Here is a 19,866-nt window from a genome sequence, read left to right on the forward strand (position 1 = left end):
TGAATATAATAACACCACCATAACATCTGATATGGGAAACTTGTAGGCTTCTATTATCCCAGGGTGAGAAACAGTGGAGGCTATTGCTCTGTGTTATCTCACAAGAATCTTAGGAGGAACACATTAGATAAGATAGGAAAATGCTCTGAAAATGGTAAAGCATTGTGTAATATAGAATGTATATTAACATAATGGATTCTTCTCCTTTTAAAATCATTTATCTCTTTCTTGAAAGCATATTAAATACTTTTGGCAGGTGAGAGCAGCAAAAAAAAGTGTTTAGGAAGGAGGATCCAGAGAGTATATGGCAGTCCTAACAGCCCCTATAGAAGGGCAGCTTTATAAAGTCAGTTTGTAAGGTCTTCAAATTTCCCCTGAAGAAGACCAAAACATTTCAAAAGTTGGACATGTCTTAGGTTTTCACTGAAGTTTTTAGCATACAGAAGGTGCAAGGACCCATTTCTCTTGCTTGCTTCTGTAACACTGAGAAATGCAACATGCACTCTAGGAATTGCCCCATTTTGACTTCTGGGTCCTGCTATGGAGTGCCTGGCTTGTGTAAAACTAAGTACTTTCTACAGATGAGAAGCTGAGGCTAGGTAAAGAAAAAAAAAAAGACTACAGTGAGTCATAGTCAAAACTGGGAAGGTGATAATAGGAATGCAGAAATCAGAACCACCTTAAAGGGCTGAAAAGACTGTCATTTCCAGAATATGCAGGATCTCATAATGTAATGACATCACTATTTAGGAGCTCTCCTAAAAATGACAGAGGGAACATGGTGTTTCCATACAAACCCTTTTTGCTTAGGTTTCTAAATCATATCCACAACAGAGAAGAGAAGCAACTAAACAACGTTAATTATCTGCCACTTGTCAGCAATACACCAGAAGACTTAATAAGGATTGTGAATTCTTACTAAGATTGTGGAAATAGTAGCACAATGGGATTTTGTTTTCATAGAATTATTTTGGGGCACATAAAAGCTCACCATGTCTTAGAAGCTTAACCTGTTTATCTTTTATAAATACAGTCACCTTGATCTAGGTTGAAAGCATATATGCCTTTCATTTTTACATCCATCTATAACCCAGGAAAATTACATTTTAAAGTACTCAGAATTCATCAAGTGCCCTTTGAAGGGTTCAATAATCACAAAGGAAAACTGAAAAATACTAATACTCCATCCCTATCCCCAGAAATTCTAATAATATTTCAGAAAAGGCCAAGTTATCAAATACTTTTTTAAAAAATTAGATGATTTGAATTTGCAGCTAAGGTTGAGATACACTGTCTTTGCTGGCAAAGCATATGATTAAAAAAAAAAAAAAAAAGACATGCCAGAGTAAAGAAAGATTTCAAGTGTGGCATGTTTTGAAGATTTTATGTGTTACTTTTGGATTTCCATATAAAATTTTAGGAACAATATGGCTGAAGCACTATCAAGATTTCTAGGATGCAAGCACTTAGTTCCCAAAAGGACTTGAGTTTCCATTACCCTTTCTCATTGGTGAAGCAGCATTACAACTCACTTGGTATTTTTTTTCTTTTTTAAAGTAGCTTGTTTTGACAAAAACAATACATGCCTTTTGTGAAATATATTCCAATAGAGAAAAGCAATGTGAAGGTAAAAAAAAAAAAATCACCTACAACTTTCACCACTCAGATGATTTTTGCCATGTTAACATTCTTTTCGACGTCTTGCTTAAGCATATACAAATAAATCTATAGAGAGAGATTTTGTTTTATATGTGTGCCAATCCTGGGGCTTGAACTCAAGGCCTGAGTGCTGTCCTTGATTTTTGTTGTTGTTGTTTTGTTTTTGTTTCTTTGCTCAAGGATATCTAGCACTTTACCACTTGAGCCATAGCTCTACTTCTGGCTTTTTGGTGGTTAATTGGAGATGAGACTACAAATTTGCCTTCTGGGCTGGCTTCATATTGTGATTCTCAGATCTCAGCCTCCTGAGTAGCTAAAATTTTAGGTGTGAGCCACTTGTGCCTAGCTATATACACATATTTTTATAAATCTATGGACTTCATAAAAGTGACAGTACAAATATAAGCCAGTATTTTTTAAATGTGGCAGTGTTAAGTGGTCAAATATTTGGGCCAAGAAAGAAATCTGAAAAAGACATTTTTAGGGCTCCCTATCAATAGGCTTCTCATTTTCAACATGACAGGTTTTGCTATATTTCTACACATGCATACATATCCTCTATGATGTCTTATCTCTGTTCTCTCTATTTATCTTCAGGTTTTGGTAGGTTAAATTAATACTATTTTCATACTTTGAATGCACTTTGATCATATACATACTTATCAGCATTTCATCCTCAACAGTCCCACACTTACTTTCATATTATATGAATAGGATTGGATGTGTGTGTGTGTGTGTGTGTGTGTGTTTGTGTGTTCTGCATGTGGGAGCATAGATGTAATATTTGTCTTTCTGAACATGGCTTACTTTGCCTAACATGTTGATCTCTAGTTCCATCCACTTCCTTGCAAATGACATTATTTCATTTTTATATTGATTCATGGGTCTTTAGTATTCTTTTGGGAATTAAATAATGTACCTGTAAGTTTCTGAGCCATAGAATTACTAGAACAAGAAAAATCATATAATTTTATTTTTCTATAGTAGGAAATACAATTGGAAACCTAAGTTTAAAACACAATATAACAAATTCTTAGGTATCAATCTAACAAACATGTATCATATTTATATATGTTAAAGCTATGAAATACTAATGAAAAACATCAATGAATGAGACTTGAGTAATCAAAGATCAAAGTATATAAGCATATTGCCACATTAAAAAATAGTGGTTCGCTGGGTGCTGGTGGCCTGTGATCCTAGCTACTCAAGAGGTTGAAATATGAGGATCGCGGTTCAAAGCCAGCTCAGACAGGAAAGTCTCTGAGACACTTATCTTCAATTAACCACCAACAAACCAGAAGTAGCGCTGTGGCTCAAGTGGTTAGAGCACTTGCCTTGAGCTGAAGAGCTCAGGGACAGTGCCAAGGCCCAGAGTTCAAGCCCCATGACCAAGGGAAAAAAAAAAAAAAAATAGTGGCTTATATGTTTTCTTGATTCTTTCTAGTTTATATAAATATCTATACAGAATGTGGTATTGGTAAATGGATAATAAAGATCAGTAGAAGAGAGCCCAGAAACAGACCAATACAAGTATGCTCAGATAAACTGATAAAAGTACTTTAACAATTCAATGGTAGAAGAAATCTTTTCAGTAAGTGGTACTGGTACAATTGGATGTACATAGAACAAAGGGGCAACAGTTAAAAGGCAAGCCATACAAATAAGCACGGAGTACAACTTAGCACATCTTACCAAAAAGGATACTGATAGCAAATAAGCACATGCAAGAAAGGATAGCCAAAACCACTAGACATCAGGAAGTGAACATTAAAAACACAAAGACAGCTGGGGGCTCTGGGGGCTCACAATAATAATCCTAGCCACTCAGGTGACGGATCTGAGAATTGCTGTTCAAAGCCAGCTCCAGCAATAAAAATCCATGAGACTCTTATCTTCCATTAACCATCAAAAAGCTGGAAGTAGAGCTGTGGTTCAAGTGGTACTGTGCTAGCCTTGAGCAAAAAAGCTCATTGAAAGCACCCAGGGCCTTGAATTCAAGCCCCAGACCAGTTCAAAACAAAAACGAACGAAAACCAAAAACCAAGACACACTATGTCGTACCTATTAAAACAGCTAAAATTAAAAAATACAAAAAATAGAAATAAATAAAAATACTAATCATATCAAGAGCCAGTAATTGGAACTTTCATGTGCTACTGATGGGAATGTAAAATGAGGCCAAAATTTTGGAAATTAGCTTAAAAGGAGGAAACATACACTTAACTGCATGAGCTAGCAATCCTACCCCTGGATATTTATTCTGGGGAAATGAAAAGTTAGGTTCACATAAAAATCTGCACACGAGGCTGGGAAGGTAGCTCAGTGGGAGAGCGCTTGCTTTGCATGCCTGAGGCCCTGGGTTCGATTCCTCAGCACCACATAAGCAAAAAGAAAAAAGCCGGAAGTGGTGCTGTGGCTCAAGTGGTAGAGCACTAGCCTTGAGCTGAAAAGCTGAGGGACCAGTGCCCAAGCCCAGAGTTCAGGCTCCACAACCGGACCCCCCCCCCCCACACACACACACAAAAAAAATCTGCACACGAGGATTTACAACAATTGAGTTCTTAATTGCCACAAAGTGGAATCAACATCCAGTGGGTCAAACACACTGATATATCCATACAATATAATTTTATTCAGCAATAAATAGAATGAACCACACTAAAAGGCAGTACACTCCATGGTTCTATTTATATGAAATTCTTAGAAGGACAAATCTCTTGTGATGAGGTTAAACCATAGTTGACAGGGTTGGGAGGAAGAAGGAAAGTGAGGAGGAATTTGTTTTTAGAATGATGGAACTCTAGTAGTTTGATTGTGGTGGTGGGTAGATGAATCTATACAAGTGCTAGAATATGTAAAAGACAAACTGTTTCAGGCTTAAGTAGGTTAAAATAGATGCATGTCTGAATATAGAGATGTTGTAATTTTAAATAAATTGATACCATAGTGTAATTACTCCAGAGCTAGAACTGTTGCTCATTCTGTTGGGCTTTTTGTGACCAGTTGGAAAGAAATAATGAATTGAAGATATAACCTAGCTTTCTTTCACAAATACTCAAAAAAAAAAAAAATCTAAGACAAAAAATCTATTACCAACCTCTAATGGTAACACTAGGACTTTCCTCCAACATTCTTCAGAAGAGTTATCCTTACAATTTCATTTTTATTCAAAGATCAAGTACCTGTCCACTTTCCGTTAAGCAAAGAAATGTACAGGTTACAAGTTTCATTCTGCTCATCTCTGGTATTGGTAGCCTATTTAGTATGATGGCAGATGAAAAATAATGCCAAACAAAATGACCCTATTCTATAGCTCCACTGATAGGAGTCACATAGGTTTCATGTATTTGGACTCTGCACCAGAGTCAGTTCTAAAATATGCAAAAAAATTTCAAAATGCAATCAACTCCTCCTTGAAAAATAATAATGCTTACCATAGGACAGTTAAAAGAAATACAAGTAAATGAAGATAATTCTATTCATACCACACAAGATAATCATTATTAATGTTTCGGCACATTTACTTTTCTAATTATTTCTTTAGATACATGTCTGTATGTACACAGTATTTGATCAATCTGCATCATTTTATGTATACTAATTTGTTTCCTCTTTTTCTCCGCCTTACATTCTTTATTCTCACAAAGTATTGTTTCAATTGGCTACATATTAGACCATTCCATTGATACATGCTATAACAACACTCATTTATTCTTAAATATGTAAGTTATATCCAAATTTTACTATTATAAGCAAGTATTTATCAATCATGCACATAATTTTGGGGCAAGTTCTTTACGATAAATTGCTAGAGCTGAAAGTGAAGCTTCTAGGCTTGACAAAGCCCCCACTATTTTCAAAATATTATCATCATAATATTGGTCTTTCTTATGTCCACAATTGCGCTGATGGTACAAATTTAATGACAGGCAAAATGCATGGCATATTAGCACTGACAAGGCAGTGGTCTCAACTTTTACATTTGTTAGTTACTGTATTGCTCACCATTAGACACTCACAAGAACAAATAAATAAGTAAGCCAGCTTTATTGAAGAATGCTCTAAGTCTAAAATTTAAAAAAAAAAAAATCACACACACACACACACACACACACACAATCATGTGCCAAGGTTCAGTAGCTGTCTCCAAGAAAAGTACTTGTGCAACTGTCGGAATTGAGCACTCAACTAACCTCTTTGTTCAAAGAACACTATTTTTACCTGAGAGAATAACTGATAGATAAACTATGGTTATTCAGGCCTGGGTATCCGGCAGACATTTTTTCAAAAGTGAGCCAACTGAGCCTGTCACTTCAAGAAAAATGAACTGGCAGTATTTGTTACCCATGATAAAATTCCAGCTTTCAATGAGTTGTCATTAGAATATTTTCATCTACGAGCATAAGCTTAATAGCTTCCCAGTATCTAAAAGCTTTTCTGGTGATTTTTAAAAACTGTGTAATAAAATCTGTCAACATTTGAAAAATCTTCCTAAGTCAGTAAACGGGGATTTTCTAAATGACCAATGCATGATGTTATAAAACCATGTATGACTAACTGATCTACTTAAAAGTGTGAGACACAGGACGAGATTTTAATGCCCAAGAGTACAAAAAGATTATTGATACAGTACTGTTTCAGGAGATGGTGGAAGATTTGGAGGAAATAGGTCACTGTGGGTATACCTTTGAAGGTTATACCTGGTCCCCTTTCCCTTCTCCTCTCTGCTTCCTGTCTGCCATAAGGTGACCAGTCTCTTCTTCCTCCACATGTTCCCAGTGCTACAATATTCTTCTTTACCATGGATTCAGTCAACAGACCCCAGGTCTGTGGACTGAGCTATCTGAAGCTGTAAGCCAAAATAAATCTTTTTTGCCTTAAGTTGCTTTTCTCAGGTTTTTGGTCACATAGACATAACAATAACATAGCCAGATAAATGAAAACTCTGGATTCTTCAGTAATTTAAGAATGACCCAGGGTTCCTCAAACTGAACAGTTTAAGAACCATCGTACTATACTACCATATACATTTATCAGCAAGAGAATCTGTTTGGCTGGGAAGGTTTCTCTTGAGACTCGTGAAACTTGTTAGATGGAATGCTACAGTTGAAAGAAATTGTCTTCATAAGATTAGCTGTTACTTTATCCACATGGTGTCTAAATCCTTAGTATACCTATAGACATATATTCTGGGATTTTTTAAAGCTGTGTTTTTGTTTTTGGGGGGTTCTTTTTTGGCCCAGATTCTTGAATAAATCTTTGCTAGTGGGCGGAGACTGCAGCCCTGCTGGGCTAGGCTTTTAAGAGCTGGGCTAGCAAATCATCTATGTTCCCAGAAGCATTAAGAAATCCTCAAATAGCCAAGGAAGCCTAAGTACTTCTGTAGCCTGAATAAGGGTAGGGACCTTTCAAGAAAGAAGCTGGTTGGAGTATTTTAGACAGCCACCTGCCCTCAGAATTATATGCTGGAGCACAGTGGAAAAAAAAAAAAAAAAAAAAACAGCAACAACAAAGAAAAAGTAAAAGAATCAGATGAGCTTTGAGACAGGACAAAAAAATTATACATTGCTTTTTAAAAGAAAAACAAGGCCAACATGCTGTAGGTGTTGGTAAGAGCATACCGTAAAGCTACCCTTGATTTATGCCAAGCACAAAATGAGTATTTGTCATTTAGAAAAGACGGGTGGTCTGATTCTTATCAATAACATTATGTTTGGGGATCCGGGGTTTGAGAATTTTTCTATCATGTCTTGGATGGGGAGGCTGAATTATTCTCTCCAAACAGAAATATGGTTATTCCATGTAACACAAGACTAAGCTAGACAGAATTCCTCAGACGTCATGTTGGTAACACCTGCAAAAGGCTGATTTCCATTTGTAAGCCATAATGAACTCTGGGCAAACCAAACACTAAAGACAGCCATTGCCTAGGGCATTCCCCATCCTCCCATCCTCCAGTCATTGACATGTACAGCGGAGAACCAATAGTTCCGCTTTGCTCCTTGAAGTCAAGAAGGTCAATGGTGTGAAAAATCTCACTTTTGAAAGGTTAAATGAAATCTGTTCTGGTTCAATTTCTTACTTTACTATAAGATAGCAGCTTTAGATGGCCAGAGTTAGGACTCAAAGTTGAGTTTTTCCTAAATGCACATGGTTAGAGAAATCAAACGGAAGAAAGGAATTCTACTGCTTGGGCACAAGTAGTTTTCTGATTTTATTCATTTGTTTTCATACATTTGGCAACTCCTATGGCACTTCCTCAGAATTTCAAAAGCCTCAAATTTTCCCTATAGAGGTAAACTAGAATGAGTTGCCAAAACCCTTATTGAGCACATGGAGCAATGGCTGGACTAGCTCATGGACTCATGCCCTAGCCAGTCTTGTGACCTGGCCCAGTTTATGAGGTAAAGGCCCAGAGGTCTTGATCTACAATTGAAGATGGTAGATGACTGGTAATCATAACCAGCTGTCTTCTTAGGTATTTGGGACAGAATTCTTGATGGAGTTCCTGAGTCTAGCCACCATGCTGCTAGATGACATCTGGGAGTTACTTGATACAAATAGCCTCTCATAGTATTGTAAATTAAATAATATTTACTAAGCATCTACTAGATAAGGCAGAGTACTTTATGCTGGACCTTGAATGAGATATAAGTTAATAGTCCTTTCGCAAGGCTGACTCTGCGGTTCTATTCACCAATATAGAAAAGCAAACTCCTATACTGGCAAATAGAAGGAATGAACCAAGAAGAAGCACAGTATGGTGCCACTTGGACCAGATGAGATAACAGTATGAAGAAAGACAGGGGCTAACTCAAGACCCTAGACCACTGCTACATTTAGGGGAGTTCTGAGCACCCAAAGGAATATAGCTGAGTCATGTTTATTTATCATAGCTGATTAGAGACATGGTGCACATTCATAATGAGCTCTAGGCACTTGAAGTGCATTATCACTTATAGTCCTCATTATGAGCTTATAGAGAACATACTACTGCTATCATCGTTTCATAGGCTAGGAGATTGTGGCTTGGAGTTCAGCAGGTAGTCCAAGTCATGTAGCTGGTGAGAGACTAGATAGGAATTTGAGTATTAAACCTAGAGGCTGTGAGGTTAGTAGTGGCTTGTGTGATCACTGATATAAGTGAAAATTGAACGTTTCAATGCAAGAAAAGGAAAAGCTAGATCCATGGCTATATCAAGCCCCAACTCTGACAACAACAACAACTTAGAAACATATATATGCCTATGTAGGGAATGACATAGACAGGAAAGATTATGGTCGAAGTTCAGATAGCTCTGTGGTCATTCTTCAATAGAAAACAGTGTTAGATTGGGAACCTCAAAATTTGTTGGGGGTCCCATTAATTCCTCAAGATTGTGATCTAGCTCTCAGCCTCCTCAGAGGCTCAGAATTCAGCTTTCAGGTCATGATGAAATGAAATAAAAAATAAAGAGGTACTCTTACAAATATAGAAGACCCAGAAAAATGTTGCTTATGTGATAAGAGGGAAAAATTAAGGTTCACAAAAATCTGTATCTTTAAACCAGTAAATATTATTTTATGATAAACTGTATTGAATATATAGCTGGCAGTTTTAAGGAATTGTTTTTAATCTGTTATTCACTTAGATTTATATACTAATAAATTTACTTAAAATGACATCCTATTCCTACCATTGCAAATTGGCTTCTTAGAGTTTTTCCTTCTCTGCGAGAATACACCACGGTTTTGCAACAAAACAGCATACCTAAATCAAAATAGCTTGTCTGTCTTATGTAGCTAAGAAAAATTAGCTATTTGCTAATAAAAACCTAGCAACTCTCCATCAATGGGCTTTGCATTAGAATATTGGCATGCTTTCTGTTCATTTATGCTTAGTTTTCAAATCAAATGGTATGAAGCAAAAAGAAATACCAATTCTCAATATGTTCGTTTTATTTTGTATTAATAATATTTAGGCCGAGTCCTACGGATTCCTAAAGAAATCACCCTTCTTCAAGCACTGTTGGGCAGCATGGATTGGGCTTGCTGTGTAGCTGAATGGGTGGGATGGTTATCTATTGCTTCTTTGCATGCTTTAGTACCACTTATAATTATGCTGTTAGAGTCTTTACAAAAAAGAAACCCAATTTATTTTTTTAATGTTCTATATATAAATGCAGAGGCAAGGAAATAAACAATAATTCCAATACTGCTCAGAGTTAAAACTATTTTGAACTAATGTACCTGTGATACTACTGCATATTGCAACCTATAACCTAAAAACTATCAGCCCACATCACCACAGGTAAGAAATGAGAAATTTTGAGGGTTATTGAACACTGAATATTTGCAGCAGCACAGCACAGTTACTAAGCATCATTGCACGGCTCTAAAACTCAGGTCTTCCTGCACAATATAGTTCTGTGGAAACTGTGGGTAAGTGAGAGGCAAATGAGTGGCCTTTTGGTGAGTTACAATGGTGATGATGGCTGGAGTTACAATCTCAAATTTATCAGATTCACTTATTTAGTTCTGTGCATTTCTAATAAAATTGACCTTCAAGCACTGTTGAGCATCACAAATAGCTTGCATGCAATGCTAAATGGGTGCGTATTTTTGTGGAGAAAATATTTTAACCAATATTTCAATCTGCCACCATTGTACTTTTGATTTTAAAAAGCACCCCTGAATCTATAACTGGCATAAGAATACTGTGTTTGATGGTTATTATCAACACTCTGGTCATTATATTTTTTAATTCCTCAAAAAAGTTCAAAGAGATAAAAATGTGGCTTCTGCTATAATAAGAAGTAAAACAGAAAAACAGAGAGAGTCAGGGTAATACGTAACAAGCTAAGGATGGACTTGCTTTGTCACATTATAGAGGTTCTTCTAACAGGAAAATGAAAGGACATTTAGGTAGGATGTTCTTTTGCATCATGATAATACTACTTCAGGTCAGTAACTATGTGATCCTAGGTTTGAGGAGAAAACAAATTAAGGTTATTGAAATGAGGATAGGTGTACACTGAAATCTATGTAAAATACAGAAGATAATTATAAAGGATTTTGTCAAGGCTTTTGGAATTTGGAGTTAAACTACGAACCAAGTATACCACTAATAAATCTAGTAGTATGAAAAGTGTAAAATACAATTCAAAGAAAACCCAACAAATTATACATTTATTTGTTGGTTCCTTTGGTTACTAAACATTAAGAAGTACACAAGACTGAGAGTAAGGGGCTCTGGTAGAGATCCCAGACAAGGAAGGCCTAACTCCTGACTTCGAAAGACTTAATTTAGGAAAATTTCAAAAATTTAAACCTTGCAGTTAGTTTTTAAGGACTCTGACCACCAAGCAACGAATCCCTGGATATCTTTTAGATGGAGGGCCAGCCCCATCTAGGGCCAGCAATACCTCAATGTTTAAAAAAATAAATCAGTGAAGTGCTCTATGGAATGTCCTTTTACAAAGGGCTAGAAACACAGGAAGGCTGGTAAGGAATATACTTTGCCTTGTTCAAACACTCTAAACTTGCTTAAGCCATCAGCGGGTATTTGAGAACACATTTGAGTTGACTATCACCACTGCTTCTTTCAGAGGCTGTACCTTCAGAATGAAATAGCTCCTTAAGTGTTAAGATGAGGGCCTAATGTACATTATAACTAATAGTACTTGAGATGAAAGTAAAAGATCTACTACCTACTACGCCCCTGCCAGGTACCAAGAAAGGTCACTATTTCTCATTTATGAGCAAGTTATCAGGGTAGGCCAGCATCTCAGTCTCAGACTCTCTTCTGTGGCTGCTTCTTGGACGGTTGAGGGGAACACTTCAAAAATGAACCAGCTAAACAAACTTCCCAGCAGCACTTGACAGAGCTACACCTATTCTTCCCATTTCCAAAGCAGTGGAGAATTAATTACCAGTTCTATGGATCTATTGTAAGTATAATAGACTAAAGAGCTATCACAGACACATTTATTGTAAAAGCACAATCCCAAGAGTGTCTAGTGGAGGGCCAAAACGATTAACACAAATGCTTTGTCAGATCAAAGATAAAACCTGCACCGCCCAATTGAGGAATGAATTAGAACAGTGGGTTATCTTTCAAATTAACCAGGGCAGTTAGTGAGGAAAATTTCATGAAAGTGTAATTCTTAGCCTTTGTGAATCCACACAGCAGGCATTCTGCCAGCTGACAAGATGATGAAATTTTCATGCTTAAAAAAAGCCCTCTTCATTTCCCAATTTAGATTAGCTAGTGCTTCTCTCCGTGTGTGTGTGTGTGTGTGTGTGTGTGTGTGTGTGTGTGTGTGTGTTTGTGTGTATGCATGCATGCACACACGACACGGCATGCACGTGTGCATGTACATGTGCATTCACTCTTATGGAATACAATTGAAGGGGAGGTGGAACATCTAAATTTTTTTTATTGTAATCTTGAATTGCTTTTAAAAAATCTGTAAAAACTTAAGAGATTAAGCTAGCTTTTTATGATACTCAAAAATGCCAGTTGGAATTTTAACAGAGAAAAACAAGGGCCAAGGACCAGGACATGAACTCAACTTTGAATTAAGGCTTTTTGTGCTACCTTAAAAGTCTTTTAACACTTTGTCAAATCTAAGGAAAAAGTACAACATAGTCTTCCTTTTAGAGAAATTAATATACTATTCAAAATTATCCTTGTGGGATGTTTTTGTATTCCTATGTACACAGAAATTCAGATGTTCTAAGAAATAAGAATTCCAAGGATATTAATAGCTAGATGGTTAGGTGGGAAAAGGCAGATATCTCCTCTCTCATTTAGGAATCAATAGGTAACCGTTAGACTGATTTTCAGATGCAAAGCTTTTTTTTTTTTTTGCCACTCTTGGGACTTGAACTCAGGGCCTGGGCACTATCCCTGAGCTTCTTTTGCTCAAGGCTAGCACTTTACCACTTGAACCACAGTGCCACTTCTGGCTTTTTCTGTGTATGTAGTACGGAGGAATTGAACCCAGGGCTTCATGCATGCTAGGCAAGCACTTTACCACTGAGCCACATTCCCAGCCCCAGATACAGAAACTTGTAAAACATTTATCCACTCACTCAACACTATTTATTCATGATAGAAGATAATACATACACAGTATGTGACACATTTTTCCAAAATTAAAGCGATTTACGAGTATACTTTATTAATCTAAACCTTTGTACTTTTTTTCTTGGCAACCTATTTTGTAGTGGTCTAGTAGGAAAGTCTTTGGTCAAATACCATATTCTACTTGTCTTCCTAATGTTCTTTCATTTTGAAGGTGATTGCTTTTTTGGTAGATTGATTTCCCCTGTAGTGATTCTAAGACTAAAATAAAAATACTAGATTCCTGTCACCAGTACAAAATTAATTTTTATGTCCAGTGAGTAGTATTTTTTTATGTTACAAATTAGGAAGAAGAATCCATTTTGGTAAGTAGAGAATAATTGCTAACTCTCAGTATTAATCTCTGGTTAGATTAGCATCACTATGATCTATCATACTGGACTAATTTAGTTAGTTGTCACTTGAAGCACAGTAACAAAAGAAACTCGATGTCATGTCCCTCTGTTGGCAAAAGTCTTAAGTTTGGGGTCAGCAGGAAACAAAGTACAACCTGAAGGTACACTAGCTTTTTGTATTTGAAACATGCTCAGGATTGCATCATGAAATGAACAAATAATGTATTTACTTCTCTCTCATCCAGTCACATGAGAGAAGATCAAAAGGTAGAGGAATAAGTTCATTTTGAAAATCAATATCAATCTTTAACCGAAGGAGTGATATTTGCCTATTTTTATTAGAAATGTCAATAAAGCGAGAACAGGAGAACTGTTACTTGCTGTTAGTGAATGGATAAGACAATTAAAGCAAATGTCCTAGAAACATTTGAGTTAAATTGAAAACATTGAGTTAAATATCTGGATCCCTAAGAGTAGGTTAGGTAGCATAACTGCTCTATTACCACCACAATTCTGTCTCGCTCTCTCTTCCCTCCCTCCAATTAGGTTAGAAATCAGTCTTTCAGTTGAGGCACATTTCTAATTATACAGAAGATCAGTTTTCTGCTTACTCTCAACTTAGTCAAAACAGATTGTCCCTTCTCATAGAAGGACATAAATGAGTTTCTTCTAGTATTAACATTTCTACTGTGGAGACTTTGATAGACTAAACAGAAAGAAAACTCAAAATTCTTCCCAAGAGTCAAGAATCATACTCTGCTTAATGTGGCCTGTAAATTAGAAGCTGAATAGTTTGGAGCTGGGCTCTTCATGCTAATAAAGGCCCAACATTTCATGTGCCGAAGGTTTCCCGTACTAAGGAATGTGACCGCACAGATAACCTTTATTCCTATCCAAGTCTTCATTAAATGCAGCACAGCATTATTCACTAAAACTTTTCAAATGTTCCCCAAATGTACCCATAATTACTATTAAAAAAATCTTTGAGGCAAACCTTGCTATTCTGACAAACACAAATTATTCTACGACCAAATCACAATACTCGAACTCTGTTTTCATTCTTCATCTTAATGACCTAATACTTGCTTTTTACATAATGAGTTCAAATTTCTAAAGAAGAAAGTGGCATACTATATGTTAATTAACATAAGAAAGTATAGAATGCTATTGATGTAAGTCATATCATACCTATGGGAGGTGGGTTTTTTTTTTTTTTTTTTTGCCTTTATGGGTTCGCTTCTCTGAAGAAGAGACAATTAACTTTCAACTAACAAATATTTTGTTTAAAATGATGTAGTAAGACACTAAGGAAAGGAGAAAGGTGGAATATTTTGTAAAATTTGCAAACAAAAATTCATTCACATAAATTGTATTAAAAAGAAGCCTGACACTGGTGGCTGATATCAGGAGGCTGAGATCTGAGGATCACAGTTTGAAGGCAGCTGGGGCAAAAAAGTCTGTAAGACTCTTATCTCCAATTAAATACCAAAAAGCTGGAAGTGAAGCTGTCCCTCAAATGGTAGAGCACTAGCCTTGAGCAAAAAAACTCAGGGAAAGTCACCAGGCCCTAAGTTAAAGCCCCAGGGCCTGCAACAAAACAAAACAAATACTTTGAAATAAAAGCATTCTTATTAACCAAGACAGCTCACTCACTGTTTCGGGATTCTTTACCACATATGTATCTTAAAAATACATTCTCTTTAGAACTCCCAGTTGCATTTACAATTAAAAACATGTTCAATTTCCTCAGAAAACAAGGCAAGGGAGTAGGCAAGTAGGTAGTTTATTAAAAATCACAAATGACTTTATATCTTTATTAAAGACAGGAAATACTGAGATTTTTCCTTATCTGTCCACAGATTGGAGTGATCATTTAATTTCACTATTTAGGTGAGAATGAAAAGGGTTCCTGATTTGTCTTTTTTGAGGGGGGCACGGGAAGGGAGGAGAGCAGAGCTGAAGATCAAACTCAGGACTTTTTTCTTGCCAGGCAAGTGCTCTTCCACTGAGCTAAACTCTAACCCCTCACATTTTTCCTAAAAATAAAATTTCATCACTAAAAGTATTGCTCACTAAAAAAAGAAATGTGTTGTCCATGAGAAAACTAAGTCATTTATCATATTAATAAGCCAAAGTTACAGTTTGTTATCTTTCCATTAATATTATTTCAGCAAAAACTTCTCCTAAGTCCTTTCAAAAATGAATAGCTTCATAAAAACCAATCAAACATCTCCCTGATAAGTGGATGCTAAATCCAAAAGGTTAGGTGATACGACAAAACTAACAGGACTTAAGAAACAAAGAACTCCCGCTCATCTGGTTGAACCACTACTAAATATCCCCATGCTGCTGATCACAAATATGGTATATAACATGTGAACACTGTTATATATTACAGACTGTGGTAGACAATTTGCTCCAGGGAAGTTAGAATGAACTTGTGACTTTGAAATTATGTAATCATTTAATCACAATCAAAAAAAAAAAAAAAAGAACCTGGGGAAGGGAGGGAGGGAGGGGATGGTAGGGGGAAAACAATGGAGGGGGTAACAATGTTCAAGAGGAAGTATACTCATTACCTCACTCATGTAACTGTAACCCTCTGTATAGTAGCTTTACAATTAAAAAAAAAAAAAAAAAAACAATCAAACAAGTCCTAAACCTCAGTAAGTTGTGTATGTCAAACCTCATTATGGATACTTACATCATAGTACTTTTGAATGAACTGTCTAATGTCCATGATCAATTTGTTGCTTAGCTGTACCATAAATGACAGAGGTGAAGCATTACAATCAATATTACTGCAACGATACAAGCTGGGCTCCATATCTGTTCCCTACAGAAGTCAGGACAAACAAGTACAAAAAAGATTATTGCCAGATTAAAAACGTTTCTTATGCTTACAATCTTACATGTTTTCTTGGTACATACTTTTTTAGCTTATTTTATTGGTGAATTTCAACTCTATTTTCTTAACCACTTTCCTGCCAAAGCCTACTTTGTTCCCAAGTATCATCTATTCTTTTGACATCATCATAATGAAGTACAAAGTCAAAGAAAAACCCCTAAACCCACTATTTTGCATTAAATACTTGATAGAATCCATGGATTAAATAATTTTCCATCTGAAATACCAGTGTAACCATTAATTATAAACATCCTTCTTAGAGATCCTGATCAAAAATTTAAATTTATACTCATTCATTCAAAACATAAAAATAAAGAGCCATTATGTGACATTAGTTTGCTGTCGTTTCAATGGAATTTTAACATCAAAGGCTGAAAACTAAGTGTTGCACCACAAAAGCAGTATCTTTTTTTTTTTTTGTCAATTTAGCAAATCTAGGAATATCTACATATTTCCAAAAAATGAAATGTGTCAGGAAAGGGAGGCAAGAGGAATAACAGTCTGAAAGAATAACTATTAGTTGAGAAAAGGTTTTGTTGTGTTGTGTTTTGTTTTAAACAAAGACAAAGCAAACATAATATATATAGGAAAACTGTTGGGGTTTCTGGAGCATTTGTTTTCCTTCTGAATACTTAAACATCTTGGTTTCCTGCTCCAATCTGGTACATAACCCTACCCGCCACGCTAAGCAATTCCAGGTGGAAGAGATTTTAGAGCTTGACATCGGCTCTTCCACAGTTAGCCCATCTGCAAGTCGTCAAGCCTCCATGCAATTAACTATCTTATTTACAGCTGTAATGAAGCAAAACTCAAGGATTTAGCAAGTATTGCTGATCTGTGTCTGCCTCTTCCTTGCACTTGCTTCCAAAGACTGCTTTGTTTTGATTCAAAAAAATGCAAAACATCTGCTGTTTGTCCAAATTAACTTAAAATAATTACTTTTAATTTAGATAAAGGATGTTCTTTTCTTTCAGTTTCAAGGTTTTACACAGTTCTGCTACATACTTATTTGCCAATGGCTAGTACATGAACAAGACTGCACTGAAATCAAATAGGTTGGCCAAGATTCAAGTTCTGATCCAAGGTCAATGATACATTCTTGGGAGGAATGTTTTCCTTATGACTTTTAAAATGTCTGATATGCATAGACAGCAGAAAAGATAAGAAGCCACCTTTGTCAAAAAAGGAGGTAAGGGGGAGGGGGAGATGTGTAATGATCAACAGAAACTTTCCCAAAACATTTAGTTCCTCTTAACTTGATTTAGGATAATAAATAGGGATCAGGAGTGGGGGAAATACAGGTCACTAATTAAGAAATTACTATTTTAAGATAATTAAAACTTTTTAAGAAATTCCATTTTAAAACCAAGGTCAAACACTATAGGAAGGAAAAAACAATATTTTAAGCCCATTTTTTTTAAAGCAGAGATAAAGTAAGTTGTGAATACAGAATTCATGTAGCTAAATATCTTTAAGGACACAATGGGTAAGTGCATTATAGGATGCATGGGGAGGAGTCATACTAGTTTGCCCACAAAATGAAAGAAGGAAACAAAAAGAACTAACCGAACCATCAAAGAGAGTATCATAAATATTTTCAGTTCCACACATAGGACATGGACACTTGAATTTTTCACAGTCCTTGTATTTCTCTTCATCGGTGAGCTGTGCTGGACCACCAAGTAGAGCATCATTCTCTTCATCTTTATGATAATGATAAACTTTAAATTGAGTGGTATTAAGTCCTATTAACATAAGAGAAAACACAAAAATCCCAAAGTATTTAATTTTAAAAAAATACTTCGAAGAAAAACTATAACAAAATCAGTTCAAATACACACACACACACACACACACACACACACACACACACACACACACACACACACACAATCATCTAAACTCAAGATCACAGGTCCAAGTGATTTCTGTATTTACAAGAGATTATTTTGTAAATAAATCGAACAAGTAACTGCAACACAATACAGAAATATGTTACCAGAATTCAGTTCACAAGCAACTGCTTTTACAGAATTTTTTTAAAAATTTTCTTCTTAAAGTTACAGTAAAAGAAAACCCTCAAATGTGCACTATAATTAAGATGTGCTCTTAAAATCATAATGTCACCATCAAAACTAAAATAGGAATAAAAATTCCACTAAAGAAAACAGGTTCGCTGCCATTATAACTTCCTCAAGTACAGACACAACTGCTAGCCTTGATTTTCAATGCAGTGGTCGATTTCATCTTGGCTCAGTAGTTAACAGCATGTAGGTTGCACTATAATTCACTAGGTATAATTCAGTAACAGCACCTGAGACAAAAATGCAACATTTTTCTGGTGTTCGGATTTCATAAATTCTAAAATACATACAAAACCAATAGATCTATCCTATTTATAGATTAAAACACCCCCGACAACCCTGAAACATAATATACCTTTCATATTTCAATTGAGAGCACTATAAATCAATCAATGAATAGTTTATGCTGTCTTGTTTGCAGAAAGTATTTTAAGAACAAAAAAAAAAACATTTTTAGGCCATCCAATTTAATTTTCCTTTGTTCAAAGCAGATGTGTCAAAAATTAATATTTTTTTATAAAAAAGATACTCATATGCTGTAGCATTTTCTTGAAATACTAGCAATTCCTACAGCTCTAGGTTTTTGTAAATCTAAGGAAAGCTATTTTACTTATTTTGGGATAAATGTATGTAAGTAATATAAAACAGTAACCAAGCAAAAAGCTCACAAATAACAAAAATATGTTAAAATTGTCATAAATCTATCAACAACTGTGTGGGTAGTCTTAATAGAGGTATTCAGAATTTAGTGATAAAATCCTAAATCTGTTTTTGGTCAGTTGCCAAGTGACATCTAGGAATTATAAAATACTTCAGGCAAACTCTCACAAAATGGAAAGGTGATAGAGAGTGTGATGACTAAGGTGTGAAGTCTCAGTTTTCTATATGCAAAATGGAGGCGGCATTGCTGACCATACAAATTTGAAGTTCAAATGAAATAAGAAAGGGCAAACCTAATTCAGTGAAACCTATCACATGGTAAGCAGCAAATAAATGACACTTTAATTAAAAAAAAAAAAAAAAAAAAACAAAGTAGTAAATCAACATCACATAATGCAGACTATATATATTCACATGAAACAGGTGTTCATGCTCCACACAAACTTAATAGCTACTTTCTGTAGGAATTAAAGCATTTCCTAAAGTGACAATATATAATAAAAACAAAGAATACCCACTTAGGACAATTTAAAGATCTACTCTTCATCGGCAAAATAAATTACTGTAACATATGACACTTGTCCCTAAGACTCATTATAAATTTTTATAAGTTACCCATCTTCTATGATGGGTAACTTATAAAACAATAAGTAAGCTATGTGACAATACAAATGTTCACATTTCAAGATAAGGAGAGGTAGAGGACTTCAGTGGACATGGGATACCATGCCCATGAGCGAAGCTATTCTCCATAGTACAAGGTAACTTTTACTAATTTATTAAAACTGGTTGTCAATCCATTCTCCTATTGCCTTGGTTTATTTTCAATTATGAGGAAGCAGATTTCACCTTTACTGACTATACAATGTATGTGTGTATGGTAGGGGGAGGCCTAAAAAGCAAGCTTTTTTTAAAAAAGGCAAATTTCTTTCATAGTTCAAAAACCAAGGAAGAAAACAATGCTGGCCAGATACAAAATTGTCCAGGCTGTAATCAAGAACCACTTCGAGCTGTTCTCTTTCCCTCCTCATCAGCCAACACTCACTTGGCAGACCTGAGTACATGAACTTGCACAGTGGCCCATGGTGG

General features: G+C 35.6%; 1 protein-coding gene across 1 annotated transcript in view; it reads right to left on the reverse strand.

Annotated features, from left to right (window-relative positions):
* The window catches only part of Pola1 (DNA polymerase alpha 1, catalytic subunit), a 314,048-nt gene that overhangs the window by 140,521 nt on the left and 153,661 nt on the right, over positions 1-19,866 (reverse strand). Inside the window, exons 33-34 of the mRNA XM_042670176.1 lie at positions 17,600-17,778; positions 15,830-15,961 (exon numbers count right to left, since the gene is read on the reverse strand). Of these exons, the coding sequence (XP_042526110.1) occupies positions 15,830-15,961; positions 17,600-17,778 (311 nt within the window). The remainder of the gene's footprint in view (positions 1-15,829; positions 15,962-17,599; positions 17,779-19,866) is intronic.

Source organism: Dipodomys spectabilis, unplaced genomic scaffold (assembly GCF_019054845.1).
Source record: "Dipodomys spectabilis isolate Male_0828 unplaced genomic scaffold, ASM1905484v1 ptg000526l, whole genome shotgun sequence".
NCBI classification, from domain to species: domain Eukaryota; kingdom Metazoa; phylum Chordata; class Mammalia; order Rodentia; family Heteromyidae; genus Dipodomys; species Dipodomys spectabilis.